This window comes from Cryptotermes secundus, unplaced genomic scaffold (genome assembly GCF_002891405.2).
Source record: "Cryptotermes secundus unplaced genomic scaffold, Csec_1.0 scaffold93, whole genome shotgun sequence".
Lineage (NCBI taxonomy): Eukaryota > Metazoa > Arthropoda > Insecta > Blattodea > Kalotermitidae > Cryptotermes > Cryptotermes secundus.
This window is the reverse complement of record NW_019736393.1, coordinates 843,855-862,630: the sequence shown is the minus strand read 5'-3', so window position 1 is coordinate 862,630 and position 18,776 is coordinate 843,855. Positions and strand designations below refer to the sequence as shown.

Below are 18,776 nucleotides of genomic sequence, written 5' to 3'. Positions count from 1 at the left end.
CATAATAGTGAACGGAGAAGTTCATGGAGGTAGACCTAGGCACACTGGGGCTGTAGTGCTGAGAAAAAAACATTTATAGCATATTTATTTGTGATGTTTCATGCTGATGGGTTGTGAGGTTGTGAGCATGATGCGTGTTCTGTAGGAGCATGCAGCGTGGTTGACGTGTGACAAGGAAACAATAGCATTTGCAAAAGAGAAACAAATAGCTGAAGGAATGAGTTTGATTGCCGAGGTACGTTAATGATTATGTGTTTAGGACAAGTAAAGATCTAAAACTAGTGACAGGTTAGACTGATTGTAATGGCTTCTGTTAGAGATAAAACTGAAAATGCACGGACGGGACTGTCTGCACGCAATTAAATTGTAGTGAAATTTGAGGAATGTGGTGAAGACTTTCGCCAACATAAGGTGTAATAATGAAATCTAACTTAACATGATACATGACACGAATGGGTGGAAATATGCTCATGGGTATGCCCCCCCCCCCATTTTTTTTTTTCATTTTGGTCAACCAAGAAGTCCCAAGGAAAACTATATTTAACAACACCGTAAAGGTTGCACAGGTTAACATGGTTTGTGTTAGGTCTAGTTCCGTGTAGAAAGTATTAAATAATTTTGTTAAAATGGCAGAAGGTAGCCGAGGTTTGCAAGGAACAGACAGATCAAATTCCAATACATTTTCTTGTTTTCTGGATAGAAAGGGGATTCTCTGATGCATTTTTGTACATCAGATCCCAATGAAATGTTTGAAATAGCACAAAAAGTTAATTTTTTTCAGTCAAATTTTGCTAGAAAGAAAAAGGATTCTTTATGGAAGAATTTGTTTTTATGCTCATTAAAATGAAATATTGCTGCTTCATAGAAACATTAATATTGTATACATTATTCAAACATCAAACCATTTGTTAATATAGAATATTAAAATTTATATGATTTGCTAATCATGATCTATCCAGTGCATCAGCAAAGGTTGCCTGCAGTATGTTTTGCTGTAAAATTCTTTTGTAATTACTGAATGATCTGGCCCAGTATTAAATAATTGTGAAAATATTTGTTCAGTGTTTGAGGTATGGTGTAATACCTTTATGCTAACAGATCAGGCAGTATTTCAGTAACACAGGGACCTATTAAGAACAACAAGCAGTTAGAAATCAATAAACCTAAATGGAGAATTATGATCCAAGTTATTATAATTATTACAAAGCATTTTTTCTGAGACAGTTGTAATTTTGTAATGTGTGATAGGGACAGAATTGTCTGTCCTAGCTAGAGTACTGGGTTTGGTTATGAAGAAGTGAATTGGATTTGTAAGTGGTATATCTGTTATGTAAACCTCTTAGATTGTGTTCCTGTTTATAAATTTATACCCCTTCCCTCCTCAGCTGAACTCTTGATACTGCCCAACACAGATGACAGAGTTAGAATGTGTTCATATTATCCTCAGGCCGACATTATTTAATAACTCAAGTTTCCTTGTAACACAATTTTTCAGTTAGCTGGTGATGAGCTGGACAAGAAATCCCGAACGTTTGTCTTCAAGGAGGGTGGTCACACGTTCGGAAATGCGTTGAGATGTATCATCTCTCGCTAGTAAGTTGATTCAAATATGCAAAATAAAATATTACAGTGAACAGAATAAAATTTTATGCACACCCATTTCTGACTAATTCTGAGGCAGGCATATATACATCTTGTCAAGCACTGTGGCATATTTAACTCCATGGAGCAGAGTAATTCATGGAACCTGATAGTTGCTCAACTACTTTAGATATTACTCACCTTTTATGAAACTCGATCCTTTACTGTTTACTCAGACCCATCATCGGATCATATCCTGAGTCAGAGGAATCCAATCCTCAACTGCCTATCCAAGTCTCACTAAATCACATGCTCCCAATATTACACTTAAATTCTCCTCTTCACAGCCGCATGCTTGCAACTAACTCTTTTCTTTGCTGCCTGTCAACTGACAACTGCACTCGTTATCAGATGTTGGCGGCTCGGATTGTGTTGGACTCACCAGCATTGGCCGAGCTGGCCCAGAAGTGGCAACAAGGCTGGAAAAGAAGACAGATACCAGCCAGATGAGACTGAAACCCGAAACGGAATATTAAGAAAAAATGGATGCCAATCTAAAAGAAGTAAAAGAAGACAAAATCCAACCGAGACATCCAAACAGAAACAAGAGCCATCCAAGCAAAAGCAATGCCGGCTGAGACTACATGCAAGAAGTGATGAAAACCAACCAAGAAAGGATGTAAACCAAGATGGACACCATCCAAGAGAAGAAGAACCTCAATCTAAGGGAGATCAAAGTAGAAATGAAGGATGGACAAAAAGAGACAATGGCCTGCCAAGATGCAATGGAGGCCAATCAAGAGACGATGGAGCCAAATCCAGAAGAAAAGGAGGCCGTAGTGGAGTAGCAGGAGATTCCTAATGAAGAGGTAGCAGTTCTTTCCCTGTGGGGATACCGAAACGAGAGAATGGCCTGCCAAGAAATGACGGAGGCATGTCTGGAATGCGAGGAGCCAACCTCACTAGACATGAAGGCCTGCCACGAAGTGACGGAAGCAGATATAACATTTAGATAAGATTCAGCCTAATCCAAGAATGATGCACTGTAGGGGAGCATCAAGAGATCCCAAGATAGATGTCATAGTGAAACTGGTCGAAGGACGGAAGAAGCGGCATAGGGGCTGGAAGCTAGCTGCAGGGTACATGGAGAGCCATGGGAACCAACCCGAGGAATTTATGGATCCCGGAGGAGGTTGGGTGCCGCCTGCAGGAAGGTGTCCTGCCATGCAACAGTGGCATGGTGTAAGAGGAATGTCTTCAGGAAATCTTGGACCCAGGGAAATTGTGAACCATGGAAGGAAAGTTGCCTTTATGCCATGGCCACTTTTCTCCAAAGGGAAGAGCCCCCATTAGCCATTACATTAGAGGCTGGGCTGGGAAGCCAAAGCTCTTGTAGTGTAAAAATATGAATATGTGCCATGGACTATTACTTCGATACAGGACTTCCCACCACTGCAGTCTTGAGTTCAACCCTGGGTCTGGTCATGCGGGATTTGTGGTGGAGTTCTTTGGTTTCGTCTGCCAATCTTCATTCCACCAATTGCTCCACAATCACCATCATCTATCATCTGGGGCTGGTACAGTAGGTCAGTAGTGGGTGCAGTACCACTACTTAGGTACAGAACAGGCTGCGCCATAGCTCAAGCAGTTAGTCGCTGGCTTCCCACGGTGGCAGCCCGGGTGTGGTCAAGTGGGATTTGTGGTGGAGTTCTTTGGTTTCGTCTGCCAATCTTCATTCCACCAATTGCTCCACAATCACCATCATCTATCATCTGGGGCTTGTACAATAGGCCAGAAGTGGCTGCAGTACAAGGGACTTAGTCCCATCCCACTAGCAATAAAAAAAATAGGTACAGAACTCACCCGTACAGTATGAAGGTCCACTGTAGTAGATCTTCTTCCTAGGATTACTGTAGTACAGGTAATTTCTGTGTTGTACTGTACTTGTTTCACATTCCACACATGTAAGGTACCCCTAAACTTTGTTATAAACCCAGTTTTTCTTTTCTAGCCCTGATGTTACGTTGTGTGGCTATACAATACCTCATCCTTCTGAGACTGCAATGCACTTTAGAATCCAAACAACAGGATCAGCAGCTGTGGATGTTTTGAAGCAAGGCATTGAAGACTTGGAAAAGTTGTGTGACCATACATTGACTGTGTTCCAGGTAAAATTCAGTTGCGTTATCCTTTTGTTTGATATATTACCCACATCTTAAGAACTGTCCAAAATTGTTAAGCCTGAAAAGGGATTGTAATGACTATCTTTTGTCCATCTGTACAGTTCATAATACCATATCATATACTGGCAACATACAAATTTATTATTTCAGAAGTTAATGTAGAAATTCTAATCAATTTCAGAAGCTCTGTACTTTTCTACTTTAATTAAAATGTTCTTCTACATTGCAGGATGAAATGACACAGTTTAAAGCAGCAAATTGAAATGTTTCCAGTTTCTCTCCAAAGACTCATAAGAAATGCAGAAATGTGTATTTTATAATAAAAATAATTTGAAAAAGGATAATTTGCTGTTTGATCTTGGTTCCCAATGTGAGTAAAGTAAAAAGTAAAGGTATCCCTGTAACAGACTGTGGAGGGCCATAGGGTTGTGAGATGTTGAGGTTCCCACATTTTCTAGACAGCCAGCTCATAGATGGTGGCAAGGTTGTCAGACCTGCACACCAGCCGCCCTTTACCCTCAAGAATATTCCTGGTACTCATTTCTGTTAGAGGCTGAGTCGACCCCAGGGCCATAGTGCATTCAGAAGGATTAGGTCAACTGAAAAAAATCCAATGACCTCATCGGGACTTGAACCCATGACCTTCCGACTTGTAGTATAGTGCCTCAACCAACTACATTACTGTGTGCCCAATGTGAGTATCTGCCAGATAAATTATATGCACTAGGTCGATGGTGAGAAGTCTTGAAGCAAATCTTCTGCCACAAATTTAGTTTGAATTGTAATGCGACTGTTATCTTCAGAAAACTGTAAAATTATAATACAGTAAAACTTGGTTATAGCAACATCGGTTTCTGCGACACCTTGTCTATTGCGTCAAATATTCAATGGTACGAACTAATTCCTCATAAAGCAACTGTTTTTATACCTTGCTTAGTACGACATGCACAAATGCATCAACCTCGTATGTAACGTCATTTTCATTCCTGAATTTCTCTGATATCGTGGGAAAGTTCGATGTGTCTGCCCACCCTCACTTTCTCTACTTGCTGACGTGACTGTCCTGGAAGAATACGACCGCGGGCTGCAAGAGGAGCGTGGGTTTTATGCGAAAACAAGGGTGTGGGGTGGGACTGCGTGAATAGTGCAAGAGGACGTGGCAGGTTGTTAACTGCATTCCTTTCCTAGAATCTCGTCTAACAGGACCTCACATTGTCTACTTACCCTATAGTGTTCCTGCCTAAACCCAGAGAAGTGCAGTAGCGAAAACATGGCAATGAAAAGGAAAGTTTTAAGCATTGAAGAGAAAGTTAAAGTGATTCGTGAAATAGAAAATGGAAGGAAAAAAGCTGATGTATGCCGCGAATTTGGTATGGTGAATTCTACAGTACAAACGAAATGGAGAATCCATATTAATTCCACGTTAATGTTACGTTAGTCTGTACTTAACTACGTATTTCACTAAAAAATGCAACATTTTAACTCAGTTTTTGGTAGATTTTTACGTGACTAACATAAGGCTATTGTGGAAGTGCCCATTTCGGTTACGACAACATTCATTTATAACGACACTATTTTTAGGTCCCTTTGATGACGTTATAACCAAGTTCTACTGTAGTTTGATATTGCCTGTGGGGAATTCCTTCATTGTGTTTCTCTGCTAAGTGAGATGGAGTCTGTCTCTGAAGTGGGGGGTTCCATTGTTAATTTGTGGTGTGAAGCAGTTTCATTTGAGTAGATGTGTAAACCCCCAAAGGTGTCTCCACCTTGTCGTGGTCATGGGGCTTGCATGACTTTGACCTGGAGAGCTATGCCAGCGGTAGAGTAACTACCAGTATGGTCACCCACGCCAGAAAGGTCAAAGGGTACAAGCCAGAGAGAGAGAGAGACCCTGATCCTCCAGGTTGGGGGTTGGGCATGAGGTTAACCTCATACTGTAAAAATAATTTTGTTCAGAAACCTAACAACCAGCCTCGGATACATCATGCATGGGTCCATTCCTATGGCAGCACGCATTGCTTGTGGAGGACACCAAGGCTCACCCAGGGCTGTAGCACCGAGTGGTAGGTAGGTAAGTGGATGTGTAAATAATCTGTATTCATGTCATCAAAAACTGATTTCACTCAGGCAATGCCTGTCATATGCAACCATTCACTATGAGTACCAGAGAATTGATTCTGGAACCATGTAACTTTAACTGCCCTCACTAGTAACATGTCGCAGAAATGTAATGTTTTTCAAGCTTAGGAGACAAAGTTAAATGAACGGACATTCAGAACAAAGTTTAAGGTCTCCTATTATTTATTTAAGAAGTTTGTTAGTGAGGTGGTGACATGATTTAATAAAAATGTCTGGTAGCAGTTAAGGCCTAATTTGAGATACTGTCCTAGCATCTGCACAAAATAGAGGAAAGCTTACAGGATAGCCAGCATCTGAGCTCGGATTTAAACTGGTCACCTCACAAATACAAGTCAGAAGTATTACCACCTAACCCAACTTGCTTCGTAAACTCCCCTGCTAACGTGTTCTTTTCTAACACTGGAGTTAAACTACATCAGAATTTCTTCTGAAGACCTCTGTCAACCAGTCTACGAAATTAAGAATAATACAAAGTTCAAAGAAGGGTAGCTACTCTCTTGGAGGTAGGAAGTACCAAGACATGGAGATGTGGACAGGGGTATCGTTTGCAATGACATGAAACATATACCACATAAATACATTTCCGCAGTGGTCTCTTTATTATTAAGCTATGCAGAGAACCAAATACACTTCTCCAGAAGACACATTAAGATTCTCGCTGGCTCCCAACAGGGCGATGGGTTTTGGCCAAGAAGTCGGCAAATTCTTGGTATGGAGGCTTTGTCAGTGGCATCTCCTTCCATAAGTCAGGAGTCAGGTATGCATATGTCTTGGCAATTGCTGCATATGTTGCCTTGGCTATAATAAAACGTTAAATAATTGTAAAACAGCATCAAAGGTGACATGCTCTACATACAGTGGACCCTCGAACTTTGAATGGTTTGATGTTTGAACAACTTGAAACTTAAACAAAAATTTAAGGAAAATCTGGTTTTGAAACTTGAACAAAACTCGAAAGTCAAGCAAAAAATCATGTGGTTGTTGTGCCTTGCAGAGAAGTGGCACCCCAATATGGCAATTGCGAACAGGAGTATAAACTTGTTTAATGACAATGTAATGCAACATTTCAGGAAAAAAAAAATAGACATACAAATGATATTAGACAGGTTTCTCTCCAAAGAAAAATCAAGTGGTGGTAATGTTAATGAACCACAACTCTCAACTAGTGGATTCCAGGTGAAAGAGGGGTAATTCACCTTCCAGTGAGCAGTAATATCCCTCCTACTATTGTTACTGATTGAATATTATGCACTGTTTTATATATGTACTATTATAAATAAGAACATTCCATTACTGAAATTAAGTATACTTGTTTTATCATTATTTACCAATATCATCTTTTGAAATAGGCACTTAAAATGTTTTATATTGGGTAACTTTTTGGGGTCTGGAACACATTAACTCAATTTACATTATTTCAAATGGGGAACTTAATTCAAAAGTTGAACTGTCTCCTGGAATGGATTGTGTTCGAAGTTCGAGGTTCGACTGTACACGATTCTCAATCTGAACAATGCCATACATGCAAGGCATGTTGCAGCAGTTCAATTAAACTGTGCTACAGCTAACAAGCAAATGTACATGCTGCTACCGATGTGCACCAGAAGATATCTAATCCATTTAACGCCTGTTGTGGGAATTTAGTTTATAAACAGGTGTGTCTGTATGATGGACGAAAAAGGAAAAGCATTGCATGAGACAGCCAATAACAATTACTTACCAAAATTGCCAAGCGTACCCGTCGAGCCTCTAGCTGATGTATAGCAATCTTCAATACCAGCCATCTGCAATAACTTTTTGGGAACAGGTGCTGACACAATGCCTGTACCACGGGGAGCTGGAATCAGGCGCACCTGAACTGACCCACATTTGCCTGTTACCTGTAAAGAATTTATGAAAACGAACCTCATCATACCTGTGGAAGAAAATTGGGTGGGAACAATTTCCTGGCCATTCTGTACATTTACCATTCATAGCAATTCAATGCTGACCGACCCTCAGCAGCAACCTGTATTGTCCAGAACAACGGAATGGAAGTTCTTTATACTTTTACCAAATTCAAACCATTTTACACACAGTTAATTAAAACATGAAAATTTACCCACCCGTGTTCCAAGACCAAAGTAAGGCAACATACTGTGGCAGTAACAAAACACTGAGAATGAAATGGAAAGTACACAGGAGCGGAATAAATTGGTGTACATATAATTAATTACATGTATAGCCAAATAAATCTGTTCATATGGTCAAGTTAAATATGCACTGCCATATCTTACACTAGTAAATACTACATTAAAATGCTCAGGTAACACAGTATTGCATGCAAGGTAGGATGATCCTTTCACAGCCTACCTGATGTGTTAACTTGATACTGCACAAAACACAACCCTATTCAACAAAGCCTCCACGCCACCAACTGAAAGAATTACGGGGAACAGCAAAACTATGGGTACGTCCAGATGGACTGGCCATGAAGTGAATGGCAGAAGATTTAGTAGTCTGCTTCAAAGCAGCAGATTACCTTGCAGGGCACAGTGTGAGGCCGGCCAATCTTGTTGCCCCAGTATCCGCGTCTTACAGGTACCACTGACAGTTTGGCCAAAATGATTGCGCCTCTAATTGCTGTTGCCACTTCTTTGGAACACTTCACACCCAAGCCAATATGTCCATTTGAGTCGCCAATAGCTGCAAAAAAAATTATTATGAAACCATGTAATTAGTTATCAAAATAACTGCATCCTATACAAATATAATACAAAATGCTGAATAAATAAGAGATGTTAAAACATGACTCAAACTTTTTTTTATGTTGAGGGTAGCTTTTGGTGGGGATGAAAAGAAGACAAATGAAGAAGAGCATATCTTAGAAGGCAGACTGGACCAAGATTTGGGGGGCAGGGGGGTTAGGAGGAGAGCCTTATGGGGTTATACCCAATCCTTGGTCTGGCACGTTTTGTGAGAACCGTATACATGTGGCATGCTCTCTGCTGCTTGACCAACTGGATTGTTTTATTCCAGGCAGGAATTAACTGGCAGCCACCTTCTGTATTAAAGCTGTCATGGAGGTTGCTTTCTATGGTTTCCCAGATAACTCGTATAGTGGGGCAGATGAGATGATGAAACGGAAGTATATCCACATCACCTAATTGGCTGAAGGCTCTGCCACATCCAAGCATTCCACATGGCTGAGCTATAGGTCTCTCTGATGCTTCTTCTCATGTTCTTCCATCATGTGGCCTATCTTACTGATGTATATGGCTCCATATTTACATGGGATCTTGTAGACTCGTGGGGCTTTTAATCCCAGGCTATCCTACACTGCTTGAGAATGTAGCATTTCTTCAACCTTGCCTCACACCACCATCTGGCCCAGGAACTTGGTGCCCTCTCTATCTCAGTATATATAGCAATCATCTTTGAAGAAGCCAACCTACACACCAAACTGTCTCACATGAAGATGATTTGCATGAAGAATCATTGTTCTTTCAGCCAGAACCACAGAGCGCTTTGAACTAGCAGAACAATAAGGGGGACACAACATGCAAGAAAACTTATGGAGCAGCAATTCTACTATATGTGTAAAATGTATTTAACTAAACACAGAGAGAGCTGTCGCAATGCAACAGCTGTGAATTAAGAATGCTGTATATGAATAGTGTATGATATTGTGACATAATTGCGCTATGCAGGACACTCCCTCCCCGACCAGCGGTGTTGCTGCTATGGTAACAGGCCAGTTAACACTCCGCCCCCTCCCTCGCGGTGACATAACAGCACTTCCCACTGTGACATAACACGCGACACCACTATTGACACAGGCAAGAAGGAACAGTATAAAAAGCCAGGTGAGCAGTATGTCAACAGTGCGTGAGATCAGGGGTGACACAGAGTGGATCGCGAAGTCGCAGGGTGCAGTTTCAATCTAGCAGTCGTCAAGTCAAGTTGTGTCGAGTGCAGTGACTCCAGCAGGAGAATTATGTGTGATACTGCCATGGCAGTAGTTGTGTAATTGTGAGAGTAAGTGGAATAAATTCGCTAGATCCAGAATTGCGTGAAGTTATTTGTCGCGTGTGACCTACCCAACACGTGACAATATGTTTGGTATAACTCTCCATCAAATATACATTTTTAATAAGTCTTCTGAACAATGAATAAACACAGATTTGGATACACTGGATATGCAAAACTTACCAACAAATGCCTTGAACCTGGTCCTCTGTCCAGCACGAGTCTGTTTCTGGACTGGCATGATCTTCAAGACCTCATCTTTAAGTGTTGGTCCAATAAAGAAATCAACGATCTCAAATTCCTATCAGGTCAGAAAAAATGAACTCTGTATTATGGTTGCAAATAAGCCTTGAAACATAAAGACACCGCATATGAACACAATAACTCATTTAGAGTATAATACCACATCTTAATAATGTGCATCCTGTTGTGTCATAAATAAGATATATAAAGTATAGAATATACCGTCTACACAACAATCTGTATTCAAAACAAAGAAGACACACTACTGCATCACATTTGCTTTTATTATGTTTATTAGACATACCACATGTTTTGACCCTTTCACAAGTCATAATTAGGCATACAAAGCACAAGTCTGAGCTGTTGAGTTGCAATCGTTGTTATATTCATCGAATAAGATAACAAAGATTAAGATATAAAAATTCAAAATAGTGTTTTGTTGGTAACACTTTGTGACTGCTACATGTAGGCCTGGTTTTAAGCTGGAAGCGACTACAGCATCGAGGAACCACGTGACGGAGTCTTCTCGTTAGGACCACATGAGGGCCACACCATAGCTCATGCACTTAGTTGCTGACTTCCCACAGCAGCAGCCTGTGGTTAGATCCCGGGTCTGGTCAAGTGGGATCTGTGGTGGCCAAGTGGCGCTGGAGCAGGTTTTCCCAGAGTACTTCGGTTTCCCCTGCCAATCTTCATTCCAGCAACTGCTCCACAATCACCCTCACCTATCATATGGGGCTGGTACAATAGGCCAGCAGTGGCCACAGTACAAGGGACTTAGTCCCACCCCACTAGCAATAAAAAAACTAGGACCACATGACCTATCCTATCGCGTTTTCGTGCATGTTCTACCTTAATAGGCAGCGAGAATAGATAAATATCTTCCAGGGTTCGAATCTTCCCTTCCCGCACAAGCCGACCTAGTTTGGTTATTGGGATCCATTCTTTTTCTGCTTCCTTTCCTCTTCCACGTCCACGTCCACGGCCGCGTCCGCGACCTCTCTGCCCACGACCTCCACGAGACCCAAATCCACCGCGAAATGAACCTCTTCCACCGGCTGGAGCAGCGTCCGCCATATTCTGTAGCAAAAAAAAAAAAAAAAAAATAACCTCATATATATGAGCGTATAAACACAGAAACACATTGCAAACAAAAAATATATAAAAATGAACACCCATTGTACACAGTACGATCTCCAGAACTTACGTGTAGCATTATGTACACCTACATTCTCCTCTCGTTATTACCTGTGTCAGGAACATTACAAAATCGAACTTTCATGTTTAATACAATTTTCAGATAAAAAATGTTTTCAAGTACCTATCAGGAAGAGAAGATATTGCTAGGTTCCTCTATAGATATATAACGCTATAGTCAATAACAAGATCAAAATAATTGCATACATATACTTACACGTGGTTACTTCCCAACGTATTGGAAAACTAGGGACCGTTTGTACCTATAGGTGGCACTCACGAACGCTCACGAACATAGCGATGACATAGAACGTATCCGTGGTACCGACCGTACCGACGGAGGCATGGGAAGTGTTCATATGTTACATGGAATCATGGAATGCTTCGCAAGTCTATTGCCGTAGGGCTGAAATATTTATGACCTTTGATGTTACTGGCGGTCTGATTACAAATTAAGTACTGTGCTGTAAGCGGTTGTAAGGCGAAGTAACTGTAGTGTTGTTGTTGATGACCGGTATAGTATTACGACTGCTGTAAATCCAAAGACATAAGCTGAACTCTTCGAAACTTCGTTCATGTAGGATTCACGAATGTATATAGAGAATGGATCCTTTGGTAACATCAACTCACACAATTGATTTCACAGATCAGATATTCCGAGTTGAGTTTTCGCCATATGAATGGTCACAGAATATAATTTGTATCGCCCTTGCAAATAAAATTGCTGTCGGCAATGTGAAATTTCAGGTATATATATATAAGTAAATACATTTTCTTGCGTTTATTTTAAAAATCATGATGTGCAAATGACCCAACCCAGCCTTCTAGGAGACACCCCAGAAATGTGCCCAATTACGCATTGAAAGAACACATTTTGACCTATTTCATACGAGAATACAAGTATAATAGAGCTGAAGCTAGTAATTCCATGGTTAGGCAAGGAAGAATGAGGAAATACTCAAAGTTTAGAAATGTTGAAAAAATACCAGCCATTTAACATAACACCAAGTTGTTGTCACTCGTTTTTTTGTGTGCTGCCATTGTGGTCTGATATGTTACATATGATAGTAATAATGATGCTTTTCCATGTGTTCAGTTTCTTTGCTGCCAGGGTGCGAGTTCCTTCCAGCCTTAGTTCAGTTGCATATTAGGTGCCCTTTTCACAGCTGGTCGATCGCTTTAGACTTAGCAAGGAAATACTGTGTGAAACGTTATCGCCATACCACTTGTATGTTCTCATGATATCGCCATAAATACAGGGAACGTTACCATTATGCTATAATATTCATATTGAGTTATGTGTATTTAATTTTGTTTGTAGTTGAGTATGGGATACAGAACTCAGGAAAGGGGTAAGTACATTATGTTTTCCATATATGTTGATGAAACATTCTGATGTATCATTTTTCGTCAGGAGGAAGATGATGATTTAGAAGATGAATTAGAGTTCCAGTTGTTAAAAGAGTTTCACCATGAAACACGTGTAAGTGCTCTAGCATGGAGCCCTGAAACTTCGTTAAGTGTGCTGCCAAAATGTTTATCATTTGCTAGTGCAGGTGCAGACTACAAGCTTCGACTGTTCACCAGTGATTTGGTAGCCAGTCATACATTACAGGTAGTGAAAATTTATACCTTTTTAAATGGTATATTCCATTTATGTTGTGGTCTTCCAAGTTATGGTACCATATAGTAGGTGGGTACAAAAATTGTTGGAGGAATACGTCACTTCCATAGTCAGGGTAAAATCTACCCTGGAGATGGGAGCAGGGTGTTCCGCCTGAGGTATTGGTACCCACCCACCCGATTACAGTGTCATAACTCAGAAGAATGATTGTATATTCATCGCTGTGAAACCCTCAAATCTTGTAAATGTGTTCCATTCTTGCATGTGAGATTCATTCAGAACTGTTCCTACAGGCAATTGGTCTGACAGTGGGAAAGACTGTACACAATTTCTCCTTCTCCATCTATCTCTGTTTTTTCTGATGCTAGGTTATAGTGTGCTTTTACTCGGCACTGATATTCTTAGTTTTAATATAAAATAAATTAATTAGCTGGATACTTATAGTTTGTAGAATGTTACAGGTCCTCTGTGGTCACACAAACTATGTGAATTGTGTAACTTATGATCCAGAGGGACAGTTTCTGGCTTCAGTTAGTGATGACCATAAATGTAAGCTCTGGAACATCAAGGAAGATAACAGTTGCACTGCAACATTTTTCCTCACTTCTCCAGGTAATGGAAACACAATAGAAATCAATGAATTCCTATCAGTTTTACCCCCTGTGACATTAATTTTATGATGATTTGATTAAAAAATTTCCCTGCTGTTTCAGAATGTATGAGGATGTAAGATATGTTCACACAGAATGCATTGTCTTCTAGGACTGCTTTCATCTTAGAAACCAACCTGAAATATGAATTTTTTGTACATAATTCAGCTTGATTAAAGTATCTTATTAAAATGACTTCAGTATCATAGAGATCAGGGGAGAAAGGTGGTCTTAGGATAAGACACTGGATTCTCTTTCAAAGGGTTGAGTTCAATCCCCAGATGGACCCGTGTTTAAATTTTTCTGCGCGTAGACTGAAAGCTTTACCTTTACTGAACATAATACTATATGAGTATGAAGAGGTCCAGCCCAATAGCCCATGTATCTAAGCCCACATTGAGTTTTCTCCCCCACCCTCTCCCTGTAACAGGCTGTGGAGACCCATATAGTTGTGAGACTTTGAGGGTCCCACATTTTCTAGACAGTTTACTCAGATGGCGGTGAGGATGCCAGCCTTACACGCTGGCCACCCTTTACCCCCAGGAAAATTCCTGGTACTCATTTCTGTTAAAGGCTGAGTTGACCCCAGAGCCATAGTGCGGCTGTAAGGATTAGGTCAGAGGTCAGAAAAGTCAACACAGACTTGGGCACTCAACAAGATGTCGAAGTGTGCTAGCCCCATTCATAATGGTCTTAAAACGAATTCCTTCTGCATACTTGAGTGAAGGTGGCGCTTGATTATAAACAAAACATTTCTTAGTTTCATGAGTTTCAGTAAATGTGAGCTTAACCCTGTTCCTCTGATTCCCTATTGTAGATTTAAAGAAATATAAATATAATAGAATTACTAGAAAATAAATGTGTTGTAGGTATGGCTGTGTGCTTTCATCAGGAGGCAGCTGGTAAGCTGCTGGTTGCTGAAAAGAATGGAGTCATTCACCTTTACAACGTTCTGAGTCACCAAGCCATTCTGTCTGTAGACAGTGGATCGATTCCACTCATGTCAGCTGATTGGTCTTCCAGCAACAGTCTCTATGTCGCTGCAATTGCAGCTGGAGAGTTGTTGGTATGGGACATTTCTAGGCCCAGGTGATGAGTATGTTTTTTTTTTCAGACAGACTTGAAGTTTGCCTTAAATGTAGCTTCAAAATAAACGTCCACTTCTGACTTATTTTTAAGGATGAAATCTGGATAAACTCTCTGGTCACTTTATGGTATAAACAGTTATTTTTCATTTGAGACTCTGGAATTTATTAGAAATTTCTATTTTACTTTAAATGTTGATGGCCATATTGTGAAAAGCAGCTCGTATTGAAGATATGTTTGTAATTCAAGGTGTTGGTCTCGTTTTGTTTAGCGATACAAGACAGAATTTTCAGCGTGAAGTCTTTCATGCCTTAATACCAGTGTGACCTCCATGGTGTGAATACTGTTTTTTGATTAGTGTCTCAGTCATGGTGATTAGTATATTGAGTGCTACTGCCAAAATGTTGGTCAAGTTAAAAGTTAGTTTTCAATTGTTGATTTTTGATTGTTTAATGTGTTCATAATCATGAGTAGTTACTGCAGTTGGTTTCAGTATAAGTCCATAAAACTTTCACCCCTATCTCTGTGACGTTGGTCAATTATCAGTGATCTGTCCAGACTACCATATCTAACTGTGATGGTAGTACACCATTACAAGACAAAATAGTACTCTTTCAGAATGCACCTTCAGCAAGCAGTTCTTTACTTTGTTACCAGATAGTGCATGCAAGTATATTTTACAATTCTTTGAATGCGTGTAAATTGTTTCCTGTTAATAGCTTTATAATGATATTCTGCATACAGCTAGTTTAAAGCAAAAATTGGATGAGCTTGGAGGGAAGCCAGCAGCAAAATTGCTGGGAATTAAAGTACTGAATGATATATTCTTAAAAATGTATTTTGGATTTCAAGTACAGAGTCTGTCTTGATTAGCTCCTATGGTCCAAAGTACAGTTCTGGACTGGAATTTTACTAAAAAGTCTTAACGTTGTGAATGTACTCTATCTCCCTTTGAATAAATTTTTATGGTTTCCTGTAAAAGTTATGGTACAGATTATCAATATGTACCATAGTTATCATTCGTTAGTAGATGCCCTTAGTAACAGCTGGTTTGAAATATTTTCGTGATAATGATTAGAAGTGAAAACTGGCAGATTTATGTGTGCTTGAAACTCAAAATCAGTTGCTCTAAATATTCACAGATGGTGATCAGCTCTTAGTAATCATTAAATAAGTTTCATTTGATCCAAAATAATATGTTTTGGCTGTATTAAGTTGGTTTCTTTCACATAAACATTTGTTAACCGTATGATGATAATGTTGGAAAGACATGATTTTTTGTTTCCTCAGTCTGCCAATAGATGCACGACCTGTTCATGTTGAAGGGGGCCAGTTGCTACGATTTTCCCAGCTAAGTGATCAGTATATCGCCACAGTTGGTCAGGCTGATCTCCAGCTAAAGGTCACATGTATTAAGAGCAAACAACCGGCACTGACAGCATCACTTCAGGTACTGATTTAAAAAAGATACTTCTAGTTAGGCATGTTGGTATAGTACTAGAAGTGGTCTTTGTCATGAATTATGCTGTGTGAAGTGCAGGAAATTACAGGTATCCCTCAATTTACGAAGGTAATTGTTCCATCATAACTGTTTATAAGGTTACAGTTTGTAATTTTGAAATGATTGTGCACTGTCATTACGCGGACAAAATAAAAGAGCTCAAGAGGCATGAGTTTGGTTTGTGTCATCCTGTAAATGTGGTAGTTTGTGAAATTAATTCTTTTATACTTAAAGTAAAAGTTTAATTGTAACATAAGTAGCTTAAAATGTAGGTGTTTTTCATGTTCTGGACTACACCTTATTTTGGGCATGCATTGTACCTTATTTTCATTTTAGTTTAGGATGACAGTTACACAAGCAATTTCAAATTGTCAGGTTTCAGGGTTTTATAATGAAGTTTTTTTCCCCATACAGTGGAAGTAAGTATAACAGTAATATTTATTATTCTTCCTGAATTACATAGTGTGTTGTGATGTTCCCTCTAGTAGTGCATTTAATATTCACTTTTCTTCCAGCTTGTGGGTGGCTTGACGTGGCATTTTCGTTTACCTTATGTCTGTGTGGGGAATGATCGTAAACTTTGCTTCTGGAAAGTTGCTACTAAATGAGAGGAGGAATACACTGTCAGGACAGGCAGATATCCTTGTAATGTTGAGAAATAAATTCCCAGTCAGAAGAATACAGAGCAGTAACTAATTATGAAAGTCAAAGGAGCAGGAAATCAAACAGACTCCGGTTGTTATCAGCACAAGGTTCAGAAGATAACACGTGTATTAACTGAATTCAATTAATCAGAAATGTTTATAGATAACAAATGGAAAGAAGTCATTAGTACTGAATGTGTTGTTTGGAAATACAAATTTCTGATTGATCTGTTATGTGAAGTATCAGTCATGCTGGACACTCAAGTAATCCATTTCTCTAAAGTGTATGAAGTTTTTATCATCTGCAAAATCTCATATAGATCCTGGAAATGGTTATCTCTTTGTTGGTTCTGGAATTATTCAAAATAATTTATAATAACCTATTAATGAAATGCAAAGAAACATTTTATTAATGCCATAATGTCAAATATCCCTAGTGGATAATATGTATTAAAATTAAATTTTTATTACAAATTTTAATATTTATTGAGAATCTCCTTCAGATCCATAAATGGCAGGAGAGAAAAACAGAAGTTGGACATATGTACATAACATTTCTGCTGTGCCCTGAGTACAAAAAGCACATTAAATATGATACAATTAGTTATACTTTCATTTGTCTTGTAATAGTCTTATGTATGTTCTTGCATCTGTAGTTTTATATATGAATAAAGGAGATACTGGGATTTAATAAATGTAATTCAGTAAAATGTATCTGTAATACGAAGTCCTGCCACCTCAGATTCCTGTCCTCTGGCCTCTGTTCCTGTAGTTGCTTCATGATGCTAATGCATGAAGTGATCTCTGTCTTAACACTGTTCCATCACTAAGCAACCAAGTATGATTTAATGTGTACATCATTTACGATATGGCACCACTGTTCTGCCGAATGTTATACATATATATGCGGCAGGACACGTGCTCTCTTTGGGAGTGCTGACAGTTTGAACTTGGGTTTGAAACCAAAACAAACGCTCGTAAGGTCATGTCAGTGGTTCATCCCTTAGCTCTGAACAATAAAATCGTTTATCACGGTACTGGTTTCAAAACTATTTACGTTTAGCTATGACTGTTTATGACCTGGTCAGCCAAATGTAGCCCAGCTTTGTTTCGAGAACTGATGAGTAAATATTTATCGGTGCTTGCATATGAGTGCTTCCAGAGCCTTCAAGGAAGTCTGACGCAATCAAGGATTGGTTTTTAATGGCGAATTATCAGTCAGGAAATCAGTGTTGGATTGTGTAATATTTCTTTATCAATTAGAAAGTAATTAGAAAGTCGTTAGAAAGACTGTCATATACGAAGGGGGACCCAAAAATAACCGGAACCAACCTGTTGCACATGCATGCTTTGTAGTTATGAGTTATGCTGCTAGGTGGTGTTGGCTGGGGGTCTCCCGCGACTATTAGTGAGCTGGCGTCAGTCTGAGTTAAGTGGTTTGTCTGTGGTGCTCTGTTGTGTGCGTTCCTGTTTCAACCCTTTGGCGATTAGTGAGATGGCCGACCAGAAGGAACAAAGAGTGCGTGAAATTTTGCTTTCTGTTAGGGAAAACTGCAGCCGAGACTGTTGGGATGCTTCGGCAAGCCTTTAATGATGATGCTTTGGGGAAATCACAGGTCTACGAGTGGTTTTCCCGTTTCAAATCTGGCAACATGTCAACAGAAGACATGCCACGCCCCGGGCGTCCTTCGACAGGAAGAAATGACGAAAACATTGCCAAAATCAAACGTGCAATTGATGAAGATCGTCGAAAGACCATTGACCAACTTTCTGAGGAAACGAACATCTCATGGAGCACGGTCCAGCGAATTTTAACCGAAGGTTTGCACATGAGATGGGTGTCTGCAAAATGTGTTCCTCGCTTGCTCGGAGATGACCAAAGAGAAAACCGCGTGAATGTTTGCCGCGACTTGAAGAGTG

General features: G+C 39.7%; 3 protein-coding genes across 3 annotated transcripts; 2 read left to right on the top strand and 1 right to left on the bottom strand.

Moving 5' to 3' along the window:
• The first annotated feature begins 87 nt into the window (after positions 1-87).
• LOC111869771 (probable DNA-directed RNA polymerases I and III subunit RPAC2) lies at positions 88-4,111 on the top strand. Its single transcript, XM_023861527.2, has 4 exons — positions 88-235; positions 1,496-1,593; positions 3,593-3,749; positions 3,994-4,111. The coding sequence occupies exons 1-4, from the start codon at positions 218-220 to the stop codon at positions 4,024-4,026; spliced, it is 306 nt and encodes a 101-aa protein (XP_023717295.1). The 5' UTR covers positions 88-217; the 3' UTR covers positions 4,027-4,111.
• Positions 4,112-6,479: 2,368 nt separating this feature from the next.
• On the bottom strand, positions 6,480-11,677 carry LOC111869783 (40S ribosomal protein S2). Its single transcript, XM_023861542.2, has 6 exons — positions 11,569-11,677; positions 11,007-11,234; positions 10,095-10,212; positions 8,425-8,588; positions 7,624-7,783; positions 6,480-6,701 (listed from the first exon to the last, which is right to left on the bottom strand). Exons 2-6 carry the CDS (start codon positions 11,229-11,231, stop codon positions 6,550-6,552), a joined length of 819 nt encoding a protein of 272 aa, XP_023717310.1. The 5' UTR covers positions 11,232-11,234; positions 11,569-11,677; the 3' UTR covers positions 6,480-6,549.
• Positions 11,678-11,727: 50 nt separating this feature from the next.
• Positions 11,728-17,567, top strand: LOC111869782 (nucleoporin Nup37). Its single transcript, XM_023861541.2, has 6 exons — positions 11,728-12,098; positions 12,766-12,966; positions 13,437-13,587; positions 14,495-14,714; positions 16,002-16,161; positions 16,728-17,567. The coding sequence occupies exons 1-6, from the start codon at positions 11,955-11,957 to the stop codon at positions 16,818-16,820; spliced, it is 969 nt and encodes a 322-aa protein (XP_023717309.1). The 5' UTR covers positions 11,728-11,954; the 3' UTR covers positions 16,821-17,567.
• Positions 17,568-18,776: the final 1,209 nt, after the last annotated feature.